Source organism: Bicyclus anynana, chromosome 25 (genome assembly GCF_947172395.1).
Source record: "Bicyclus anynana chromosome 25, ilBicAnyn1.1, whole genome shotgun sequence".
Classification (NCBI taxonomy): domain Eukaryota; kingdom Metazoa; phylum Arthropoda; class Insecta; order Lepidoptera; family Nymphalidae; genus Bicyclus; species Bicyclus anynana.
Window position 1 is genome coordinate 9,065,600 of NC_069107.1, and position 12,943 is coordinate 9,078,542.

General features: G+C 36.2%; 1 protein-coding gene across 1 annotated transcript; it reads left to right on the top strand.

The window, feature by feature from the left end:
- Positions 1-1,986: 1,986 nt before the first annotated feature.
- On the top strand, positions 1,987-12,781 carry LOC112049588 (zinc finger protein 91). Its single transcript, XM_024087532.2, has 13 exons — positions 1,987-2,270; positions 3,299-3,406; positions 4,018-4,234; positions 4,673-4,855; positions 5,128-5,294; positions 6,137-6,222; positions 6,629-6,754; positions 6,951-7,070; positions 7,670-7,816; positions 8,322-8,396; positions 10,028-10,139; positions 10,950-11,054; positions 12,055-12,781. The coding sequence occupies exons 1-13, from the start codon at positions 2,151-2,153 to the stop codon at positions 12,226-12,228; spliced, it is 1,740 nt and encodes a 579-aa protein (XP_023943300.2). The 5' UTR covers positions 1,987-2,150; the 3' UTR covers positions 12,229-12,781.
- The last annotated feature ends 162 nt before the right edge of the window (positions 12,782-12,943 follow it).

Below are 12,943 nucleotides of genomic sequence, written 5' to 3' on the forward strand. Positions count from 1 at the left end.
CTGGACTCTTCTGCTACGGAAGCCCAGAGGATATTAAGAGGTCATGTTAAAGAGTGCAACGTTCTTTTTGAATTTCATCATATAACTGTATCAGACATTAAAAAAACTTTTAAACTGTTAAAATTAAAAAGAACTGGAGACATGTGGGGCATGTCAGTGAAAGTAATATCTAACATCATTGATGTCATTGCTCCCCACTTAGCTATTATTTTTAATGAATGCGTGGATTTGGGTATCTTTCCGAACCTAATGAAACATGGCAAACTGTTACCACTTTTTAAATCAGGTCCCAAAACTGATGTTAATAATTATAGACCAATTACAATACTGCCAACACTTAGTAAGGTTTTTGAAAAAATCATTTTAAATCAACTTTTAAGTCATTTTAATTTAAATAATTTATTTCACCCTGAACAGTATGGTTTTACTAAAGGTCGCAGTACAACTGATGCAGGTGCTAAACTTTTAAAACATATATATGATGCATGGGAAAATGCTAAGAATGCTATTGGTGTATTTTGTGATTTGTCCAAAGCATTCGATTGTGTTGACCATAACATTCTTTTACTTAAGTTAAGCCACTATGGCATAAAAAGTGTTGCACTTGATCTCAATGCCTCTTATCTTAGTGATAGAACACAAAAGGTATGCATAAATGATTCAAAGTCTCGCGGTTTTTCTAACACAATGGGCGTCCCACAGGGTTCAATTCTGGGTCCTTTTCTATTCCTAGTGTACATAAACGATTTACCACACCATGTTAGCGGCATCTGTGAGATAGTACTGTTTGCTGACGACACATCCCTAATTTTTAAGAGTGACAGAAGTAAAGATAATTCCGACGATGTAAACCGTGCCATATCGCATGTGTCGCATTGGTTCACTGTTAACAACTTACTTTTAAATGCAAAGAAAACTAAATGTATTGAGTTTTCATTACCAAATGTTATAAAATTAGATAAGTCTATAATGATCAATGGTGAAACACTAGAAATAGAGAATTCCACAGTTTTCCTGGGAGTGACCTTGGATTCTAAACTTCAGTGGGGTGCTCATATAGAAAAACTGTCTGGTAAACTCAGCTCAGCTGCTTTTGCAGTGAGAAAAATAAGACAGTTTACTGATGTTGATACAGCTAGACTTGTTTATTTTGCGTACTTTCACAGCGTAATGTCTTACGGTATTTTGTTGTGGGGCAAGGCTGCTGATATACATTCTATATTTGTACTTCAAAAAAGAGCAATTCGAGCAATATATCAACTAAAATCACGCGAGTCCCTTCGTCAAAAGTTTAAAGAAATAGGCATTTTAACAGTAGCCTGTCAGTATAGTTTATGTGAGACAAAATATTAATTTGTACAAACGAAAAGGAGATCTAAACCCACGTCTTACTAGACACGGGCATAAGTTAGTTATTTCTGCATATCGTCTCCAAAGAGTTAAAAAATCTTTTGTGGGTTTGGGTGTACTCTTCTATAACAAGATCCCCAAGACTGTGATGGACTTGCCAATGCATAACTTTAAGCAATGTGTTAAAAAACATTTACTTAGTCGAGGTTACTACACTATTGATGAGTTCCTTAACGACAAAGGTGCTTGGAGGCCATTGGATCAGCTTCCACCTTCACACAGGAAATAAAACTATAAGAAATTGTAATTTAATTGTTATCAAATGTAAATTGTAATACTGTATGACTTTTTCAAAAGAGCAACTGTTGAGTTTCTTGCCGGTATCTTCTCAGCAGAACCTGCCTTCCGAACCGGTGGTAGAATCTTTACAAATAGTCAACTGACGTGTCAAAAGTGCTTGTAAACTGAGCCTACTTGAAAAAAAAAAAAAAAGAGTAAATTAAGGCTCTGGGGTATGATATGTTTTGTCGTCTGTGGTTGTGGTTTAATTTGTCATTGTCAATGTCAAATGTCATTTCTCATTTGTGTGCAAATATCAGCAAATATGTTCCTTGTTTGTGTGTGTAATTGTGTTTTGTGTTCTTTTCCTACATTCTTACGATTGATTTTAATTTTTAAAAATATATACCAGTTAAATTTCCAGCCAATGAGATAATAAGTGTTATATTATTGTAGTGTATATTGAATAATTATTGAAAAAAATAACAAACCCACAGTTGTGCAAATAAGTTAATGAAGACATGGATATCTCTCAAAATACTTTTAAAATTCAATGCTGTTTGGGATGTTTGTCTAATATAGAAAATACACTGACCAATCCATACAATATCCAGAGTGAAATATTAAAAACGGCGTTTCAGGTAATCGTAATTAAATGTTAAAGTTCCAAAATACATTATTCAGAAGTTTATGCTCCCTGGTGCAGTTGGTAGTATTGTAGTTCTCAATAAAGACAGAGTCCTGGATTCAATTTCCAGCTCGATTCAGTGTAGGATTTTATCTATACTTCTATACCAATATTTTAAAGAAGTAAAGTTTGTGTGAAATTCTGAGAGGAAATTCGTGCTCAGCTGATTATGGGTTATTACAATTCGTTTCACGTAGGATGGTGCGGGTGACAGTTCATTTCGCTCTTGAAAGTTTGCCGCGATTCACGTTAATAATACGTATTATCGTCATACAGGCCACTGTCACCATACCCATGCTACCTGAACAACACTAATGATTATAATGATGATGAAAGTTTCTGAGACTGTATGGGCTAATCTCTGGATCTATTGAACAGATTTTGAAAATTCTTTTATTAATGGAAAGTCACATCATTTGTGTGTGTCATGGACTATATTTTATCACCTGCAAAGGGAACTACACTGGTGTGTGCTAGTAATTTTAACATTGGTTGGTCCAGTGGTAAGCCTATATGCTTTCAGTCCTTGGTTCGAATCCTGAGTCATGCTATATGAAATACTGAGTTTCCTTCTTAGAAATTTTTTGTTATAAATTCTTAGTCTAGAGTCGGGTACTTGAAGGCGACTCCTGTGTCTCTGAGAGCACATTAAGCTGTTAATCCTGGTCGTTATCATTAACATCTAATGGTGGTTGTTAATGAATTTAACTTTATCACCCAGCCCACCAACCCACTTTTGAACAGAGTGGTGGGTCTAAACTCAAGATAAAGAGGAAGAGATGGCCTGGAGATGATGATAAAAAAACATGAGTTGTTTTCAGCACCTTATATTAAGTAGAGGAACAATTTGATTGTTTGCTCTGAAACTGTGAAAAATTCTTTCACCAATGGAAATCTATATTATCAGGGAGTAACAACACAACAGTAGTGTTCTGCTAATGTAAAATACAACTAACTTTGTTTAATTTAAATAATTTCCAGATGTCCACAATAAACTTATGTTACATTTGTAAAAAAGTTGCACAGAGGAGTGAGCAATTCATCAAAAATGTGCAGAGAAATCAAAGCTATTTGGAAACTTTTACTAGTGTAAGTGTTAATACTTCAGCTTAAGCATGGATAATCATGTATCAGCATAAGTTGCTTAAAAAAGAACAACAATATTTTTCTTTAAAACTTAAACTAAAATAGTATAACAAGCTTTCCGTTATAGCTTAATTACTGGCAAAAATATCAACCTGATCAATTAAAAAAATATTTCTCTATATTTATAAAATATATCCAAAATTTTAGTTCCAAGCATTTGACAGTTTTGACAGTTGAGACCATATTAAAAAATGTTTGGTGTACAGTGTAGTTGTAGGTACCGGGTGTAGTTACTTAATACTTTATTTTGGAATCCATTATTTAATATCTTCAATGATTTTGAACAAAGTAAAACGATTATTATATTATTGGTATATTAAAATATTTAATTCTGTTTTATTTTTTTTAATAAAAAAACTATCATTCTCCTATTAAAAAGTGGATGCACAATCAGCAACCAATAAACGTCCCCACTCAGTGAGTGCCAAACAACTTCTTGGCACTCAATTCAAGTAGTCATTTTTAGACCTGCCGAAAAAATGGTGTAGAAAAACTGGAGAGCAAAAAGGTATTTAATATACTTTAATTTAAATGTAAAACCGTTGCATTCTCAGATTCCAGATATAATGATTGACACCAGGCAGTACTGTCGCCCGTTGATCAGTTTGTCCAGTGTTTCACAACGCAGCATTGTTGTGTTGTCTGACATTGACATGGAAGTACCAGAATCTGTTATATGTGATACACACACAAAAGATGTGGAGATAAAATCAGAATTCAAGCGAGAGTTGTCTACTGAACCTTCGGATGAGGAACTTATTGATGATGTTGGTAAGACTTCTGTAGTTTTTTTTATTAATTCTTTACAAGCTAGTCCTTCCAACTACAATCTCACCTGATGGTAAATGATGATGCAATCTAAGATGGAAGCAGGCAGGCAACTCTAACTGTGGGTTCAATTCCTACAAATGGAAAATATTTTAATCTGCATTTTGCATAGTGTGGTGGACTAAGGCCTAACCTCTCATTCTGAGAGGAGACTTGTGCCTAACAGTGAGCCGAATATGGATTGTTGATGTTGATGATGATGATGATGATGATGATGATGATGATGATGATGATGATGATGATAATGATGATGATACAGATAAAAAACAGCAGTACATGGGCTCTCATTCCGGAAAAAACATGGTTCCCGTAAGATTTGCAAAAAACAGACTAACTGGTGTTATATAATACTACCACTGTTGCAAGCATGCATTTTTGCAGATTGTCAAGATTCCTCTATCAAAGGTGAAAAAAATGTGCTAGAAGATCTAAAAGAAGAAACCGAATCAATGTCGGACGACATGAGCTTGTCACAACTCAAAAAAACTGTAAAAAAGAGAAAACTTAAAAAGAAAAGTAAGAGATTGTATCAGGAAAAGGAAAAGGGGATGAAAATAGATAAAGGTAGACTGAGAATTAAATGTATTTTTATTTATTTATTTAAATAACTTTATTTCAATATATAAATCAAAACTTAGAATTACACAATATATTAAATTTTAATTTATAATAAATAAAATAATTATATTATTTTAATTCGTCATTCTATTGTATTGAGTGTTAATAAAATCTTAAGTCACTTTATTGCAACAAAACATATATTATGTGTAACATATGGGCTGTTGCTAATACTCATATTAGTATATCATAATTAAATCTATAAATATCTGTTTTAGATCCATTTATAACAATTATTAATATATCAAGGGAACAATGTATGAAAGACAGAATAGAAATGCGCCAAGACCCCAAATACATAAACTCTATATACAAATGTGAAGATTGTATAAAAGGCTTCAATTTCACAGAGACATATGAAAGACATATGGAGAGCCACAGTAAGGTATCCATACATACAAAAAACAATAAAATAGTAAATCTATAATCTTTGGCATAGAGAGACGAATATCTTAGCATTCCATGGATTCACCGTTCGGGTGCCGGGTCCATTCCGTAGTAGAGAGAAGAACTCCGAGCAGAGTCCTGAACTTGTGCCTACAAGATGTAGGGTTAAGGAATTCCTTGACGATCGATCAATTTCGTTCGTCAAGGAATTCCTCGTTCTCTGCTTGTGTTGTTCTCCCTGCCTAGCCAAGTTTGGTAAGATCCTATTAGAGCAGCTTTGGAGACTCGTTCTAATATAGAACTAGCTGCACTTCTAGAGAGGCCAAGGTCTTTGAGCAAGTTATAGAGAGATTTTGCTGGTAATCCTCTCGTACCTACTTCTACGGCGTACAGACTAACTACATAGCCATTTTTAGTTAGTTAATTTCTTTCAGGTCATAATATTTATTCACTTTTATACTGTGGTCCTTCAGAATATTAGTCTCCCACGGCACAGTAAGCTCTACAAGTACTATTCGCTTAATTTGTTTGGACAAAAGGAAATGTCTGGTCTAAATCTCGAAATAGCGACATCAGCTGGGATTTTATAATGTATAATCTGATGGTAGACTTCGGTCATGGCTAGTTACCACCCTACTGAGGTTGCTAAGGATTATAATTAACTTAATTTAAAACCTCAATAGCTCAACATTTGTTCGATCCCTACCCCATTGGTCTATTGTCATACCCTCCTAATACAGTCTTTCTCAACTAGTTGGAGAGGAATAGAATTATTAGTCATATTTAAAGATATATGGCAAATATTATTTAAAAAAAAATATGGTTGAATTGTGTTTTCAGGTGAACGGTGAATATGAATGTGACATTTGCAAACGTAGGATGAACAGTATGGAAAAACTTGTCAGCCATAAAAAATATCACGAGGTGTAAGTTTTGCATGCTTTTCTATTTTTATTTGATAACATTACCAATAAAAAAAGGTTTAGCAAAGGTTGTCTGGGAGTTATCGATTTAGCAATAAATCTTTGCACTCTTACTTCTGCTTTAATCTTCCTTTTTTGTAACTATTCTTGTATAATATTTTTCATTTTGGTGCAATAAGGAATAAAGTAAATAATAAATGATCGGCAATTAAAAGTTCAGTTTGCAACAAAGCTAAATAAAAAAAGTATTTTTATTTTTTTATAATGTACTAAGCGTAAATAATGTAAGCCAAAAATATATCGATAAAGTACAATATAATCGTGAGGCACAGCATAAAAAAATAATTTATGATTAATTTTTTATGCTGTGCCTCACGATTTTATTTTAAATTTAGCATTCTTGTTGCAGCCGTTACAAATGCAGCGAATGCGGAATGACCCGACTCAATAGAATGACCATCAAAGACCATTACAAAGCGATGCACCTAAATGACACATTGCAACATAAATGTTCGCTTTGCAACAAACTGTTCAAGTAAGTATTTATTTTTATTGTAACAATTTAAGTAGAAATTCCAGTTGTTGTTGTTCCACTGGGAACACGGTGATAAAGTATAGCCACAAAACATTATTGCACAAAATCACTAACTTTATTAGCAGCGTGACGGTGTGCACGCTGCCTAACAAAGAACTGAACTCAAATAGGTTATTAGACAATTTCCATGTTCCAGCCGTCAAGTGTCACTCAAGAAGCACATGGCAAACGTCCACAGGAGACGCGAGAGACTCGACTGCAAGTATTGTACGAAAACCTTCGCAAGCAAAGACGGATTAAACAACCATACCATGCTGTAAGCAAAGCTATTGTTATCACTGGAGAATATCAACGTACTAACCACCCAAGAGTGATTTACCATCATTTTGTGGTAGAGGAAACACCTTGAGCAGGTCCCAGGACTTGTGACCTGTGGGTGTAGGTTTAAGGGATCCCTTTAGAATTTATTAACACTAACCTCCCCTGCTCGATATGTTATCCATGCCCACGCTAAATAATTTGTGGTCAATTATTATACAAAACAGTGCACAAAATCACATCTAAATCAAAGATGTACCAAGCGATTTAGCGTTCCGTTACGATGTCGTGTAAAAACCGAAAGGGGTGTGGATATTAATCCTCCTCTTAAGAAGTTACCCCGCTTCCAGATTGCATCATCACTTACCATCAGGTGAGATTGTAGTCAAGGGCTAACTTGTAAAAAAAGCTCTTTTAAACAAAAATATTATTTTCAAAAAAGGGTAATAAATGACGAATTTATGAGGTAACAAACATCAAAAAAAGTCATTGCCCGTCAAATTGACAACCTCCTCCTTTTTTTCAAGTCAATTAATAAACCTTTTTTTTTTAATTTATTTATTTCTTTCAACGATGATGATGTAATACTTCGTTCAGAAAGCACCCAACGCAGTTGTCAGAGCGCAGTTTCAAGCACAACATCTGCGAGGAGTGCGGCGAAGCGTTCAAGAGTCCCTCGCAGCTGAAGTACCACGTCACCAAGCATTCCGACTTTAAAGCCTTCTACTGCGTCGAGTGCGATAGGTGAGTATACTTACAGCTTGGCAAAGTCGTTCGTAACACTCTCGATGGTCCGCGGGGGCCGGGAGGGAGTAACGATGCTCCGCGCGCACCCGCGCAGTCCCTCGCGTCGCCCGCATGTCATCAATCAACTTGCTAAGCCATAGGCGTAGCCAGGAGAACGAAACATCCACATAAGCTCACTTTTTCGTAGCGAAGAAACAAAGTTAGTTAAATCATAAAATATTATGTTAAAATTTAGTATGAACCACAATGCACCGTTTATTCGGGGGGGAGGGGGGGGGCTGTACGTCATAAGGCGTCTGTCACCCGCACCATGCTATAGCGCACGTAGTATAAATGGCACTCTGGTCTACAAACACTTCATTGTATTTATGACTTAAAATCAAATATTGACAATTAAAATTCAATGGAGCCGTACACATATAATTATATACACATATACATAATTTATCAGCATTATGAAAAAAATGAATTCTATGTGTAAAAAAAAACCTATTTGTTTCAGGGGTTTCAAATCAAACTACGCGTTGAAACATCATCTCAAGAATGCAGCCGCGCACGTCAACTATTTAGAACTAAAGTAAGAACTGTATTTCACCCCCTTATAATTAATTAAAGTTATCAAATTAAAAAAATCAGAGCGTCTCTACGACCATCGTCGCGGCGAAAACGTCACTGATGACGTCATTAATTTCGCTTATTCGCAATGGTCTCAAGGTTGTGGAAGAAATAGTAGTCTAGAGACGAACATGACATCGCTCGATCTCGTAGTGACTCGTGCCGACGCTAGATGGCGCGACTTGTTTCCGTAAAGAGTAGGGAGTTAGAGAGGGGTAGCGATCGGCTTGCGATATAAGGCGCTAGTCGTCCGTCCGTCCACATTTCTTGTTGTGTAATTCTTTATAAGAGCCGTGGTAGCCCAGTGGATATGACCTCTGCCTCCGATTTCGGAGGGTGTGGGTTCGAATCCGGTCCGGGGCATGCACTTCCAACTTTTCAGTTGTGTGCATTTTATGGAAATAAATATCACGTGTCTCAATCGGTGAAGGAAAACATCGTGAGGAAACCTGCATACCAGAGAATTTCTTAATTCTCTGCGTATGTGAAGTCTGCCAATCCGCATTGGGCCAGCGTGGTGGACTATTGGCCTAACCCCTCTCATTCTGAGAGGAGACTCGAGCTCAGCAGTGAGCCGTATATGGGTTGATAACGAATTCTTTATAGGTTACTTGAGATATGCGGGGAGAGTGACTTGAGTGGAAAAGGGGAATGTTTGTTAACTGTCAAAGGATCCTTTAACCCTACACACAACGTTCACAACTCCACTCAAGGTCATTCTCTGCCATTTTGGGGTCTTTTTTGTTTACAGTTTGATTTGTTAATTAAGTTGTCCTGACAAATATTGTGAACCTTTATTCGAAATTGGTTTCCTTTTTTTTGTAATCCACTTCTGAGTCTGCTAAAAGTTGTTTATCTTAGATTCTGTTTACAAATCTGTGGACGTAACAGAATTTCGACGCATCTAGTAATGTAACAAGCTTGACCAAAGCGAAAATTGTTTTTGTTATATTTTGTTGCGTTGATATGTCAATGTTACTCGTATATTTGAAAATCTGGAATTCTATAAATGTGATGAATCGCAAAAATTACGTTACAACTTAGTAACGCATATTTTTGTTACTAATGTTCCAAACATTTTTGCACGTTTTTATACAAATTTTGTTTTTTTATATAAGAATAACTTACTCGCCTTTTTTTATTATTTATATCGACGCTCCATAATCTATTCCAGTTGTGCTTAAGATTGCAACTTTCGCAAGCAAGTCGATCGGGAAAAGTTTTGGTCACGAGCGTGATCGTTGTGATCGCTTAGTGGAACGTAACCTTCAAGTTCTGGTTTGATATTTGACTCCATATATGGATTACATATGATGTATGTTTAGGGTTACTTCACAATTGATGAGTTCCTTAATGATAAAGACGCAATCTTCACACATGAAGTAAAAAAAAATTTACATTTGTAAATGAATTAAAAATGTATGATATGTTTTTTTTTCAAAAGAGCCACTTTTGAGTTTCTTGCCGGTCCTACTCAGCATTACCTGCCTTCTAAACCGGCGGTAGAATCTTTACAAACTTAAATAGTCAAATTTAACTGCTTGTAAACAAAGCCTACGTTAAATAAATGAATTTTGGTTTTGATATGTGCAGACTGCAATGTGAACACTGCGACAAGAAGTTCGGAGTGACCCGAGAGTTGGAGCGACATATGAACAGAGTCCATCTCAACCGCCGCCCGTATCAGTGTGATAAGTGCGAGAGGGTGAGATATATTTAATTTTGTTACTACCGGACGACCGTTACTTTGTCCGCGTGAAATTCAGTTTTTCACAAATGCCGTACTTCCATTCCAAAGGAGATGGTCCTTTTCAGGTCCACTCCTGTACCCCGTATCATTAAAATTTTAAAAATACAAAATTTTTATTAAAATCTAAATAAGTGAATAAATCTAAGTAAATAAAAAGAAATAAATAAAATTAAAACCCAAGTTTTTGAGTTATATCAAGATGGCGCCCTTAAAGCAACTATGACATGACAATTGACAGCAAACGTCAAATCGACTACTGCATTGAAAACGTCATCAATCCTCCATTATTATTAATGTTGCATTTCTTGGGAGAGAATGAATATTATTTCGAAAGAATTAAAGTAAATTCGTAAATTTGTTTAATCAAAAACAGTCAAAAAAAATATTTTCTAGACATTTTTACTATTGATTTTTACATCGTCTTTTTTATGGGAATAAGCGGTTTTAGGTGTGTTGGGTGATTTTAAACATATTCTATTTTGTCTATAGATTTTTGTAACATACTCGTAGATATAATTAATTTTGCTTCATTTTGTAATTTGCCGTTTTTGAAACTAGTAGACTCCTTGACGTTTCTAACAGATATCGCTATCTAATTAGTTACTTTCATTAATGTAAGATATAAATAACTCCAAAATAAATGTATTGATTTAACGCAGATTAAATTTATAAATGGCCAACGCGGTAGATCTCATTTAGTTTATGTCAGTTACAATAATCCGGCGATTAAGCGTCGACCAATACTGACTATGTTCACTGTTCCAGGCGTACCTTACCATGTGGTCCCTGAGTCAACACAAACGGTTCACACACGAGGGTCACAAGCGACCCTTGAAGTACCCCTGTCCTTTATGCGACAAAGTGTTTGCGGTAAGTTTTTTTTTTAATTAATGTCAAGTTAGCCGTTGCGATCTCACCTGATGTTATAGCTTGGCAACTTCGTTCGTAACACTCCCTAAATGTATAACACTATCAATGGGGATGATGACTAGGTTGGAATATATTGATTTTTATAATAAATTCGGATAAATAAGGTCAATGTTAACAAATTTATACATAAAAAGCAAAGATTTACTGGATATTTGCAAAATAAATTAGATTATAAAATTTCAAAATCTAATAAAAATCTTTTATCGTAATTAGATGAAAATTCATACAGTTTTAGCTTCCTTACATTAAATGTGACATTTTTCAATAAATGATCTATTAACACAAATGCACAAATAACAAAGATATTAATAATTTTGTTTGAACGCCCATAAAAATCTAACGATCAGCGAGCCAACGACGTCACTGACTCGTGCCATTTTGTATGGAGCGTTTTTCAGGGATCCGCGGCAGCGCCGCAAATCTGACCCTGTAGCTCCGAAAGTAATGATCGCAGATACCCTGTTACTTTGACAAAATTGCTTTACTATTAGCATACTCTTAATTAATTTATACAATTAAAAAAGTGTCATCATCCCTATTGTTAGCGGAATGACCGCTTGACTTACTAATACCGTTCTACCCTCTTATTACAATATTGATCAAGTATAGCGCTGATGTACACCAGGGTTAACTATCATAGGGCAGGTAGTCAAGCACGAGCGGGATTACGGACTGGCAACCGCTAGTAGCATGATTAAAGACGTCTTTTACAACCGGTTAATGCTCTCCTGGTGAGTGCATGTGTACTTACAGTTCGTAACACTCCCGATGGTCCGCGCGGGCCAGGGGGTGTGTAGCGATTAATGAAAAACCAACGACTTATGCACCTCACTTCCCCGCACGTAGTCTTTCCCCCCGTCGCCCGCATATAACTTGCCAAGCTATAGTCCATGTGGCTTTGCATCATTTATTTATTTATCACCACGAATGTTTATTCCAGGGAAGTACAACGCGCAAAGTGCACATGCGCACTCACACAGGCGAGCGGCCGTACGCTTGCACCAAGTGTGCGGCGACCTTTAGCCAGTCCGCCGCGCTCGCCACACACAACAAGTTGGTGCACCTGCGCCTCACGAGGGACGGACAACCCAAGAAACAGGCCGCTAGCTCCTAGACTATGTGTGATGGTTCACAAGAATCAGGCTGCTAGCTCCCAGACTATGTGCGTTGATTTACAAGAAACCTTCCGCTAACTCCTACACTGTGAGAAATGATTCACAAGAAATAGGCTCCTAGACTATGTGCGATGGTTCGCAAGGACCATACCGGTACCTCCAAGACTATGTGTGGTGATTCACAGGAAACCTTCAGCTAGCTCCTACACTGTGTGATGCTTTACAAAATATAACCCTCGAGCTTATAGACTATGCGATGATTGATAGAAATAGGCCGCTTGCTCTCAGGCTATGGCATATGTCGCGATGATTTACCATTAACAATCAAACCAAGGCGCTCCTGGTCTAACTTTTATGCTGCTTACCTTAACTGAGAGGTCAAGCTCAAGAAACAGGCATCTAGCTCCTAAACTATAAATGAAATATGGAGCAATAAACAATTATTTACCAGACGCTGCACGCCGGCGCGGCAGCTTCTAGACTACGTTGTAGATATTTAATTATTTATACGTTTTAAAATTATGAAATTAATAAAAAAGTGCAATAAATAAACTTTTGTTTTTTTTTCGTTTTTTTATCTGAGTTGTGGATTGCACGATGGCATCCCTGTACCCATAGATTTAAAAGTATGCAAAACGATCAACGACCAAAATCAGTGGCAGATATACAAATTTGCCGCAAGTAGACTATTGAAATATTTGCAGCCCCTTATTT

Bases quoted from the DNA above. Each gene is read 5' to 3' on its own strand.
- LOC112049588 (XM_024087532.2), top strand. From the start codon at position 2,151: ATGGATATCTCTCAAAATACTTTTAAAATTCAATGCTGTTTGGGATGT. The intron at 3,407-4,017 runs GTAAGTGTTAAT...TTGCATTCTCAG, and splicing joins ATTTGGAAACTTTTACTAGT to ATTCCAGATATAATGATTGA. The intron at 4,856-5,127 runs GTAGACTGAGAA...TATCTGTTTTAG, and splicing joins GGGGATGAAAATAGATAAAG to ATCCATTTATAACAATTATT.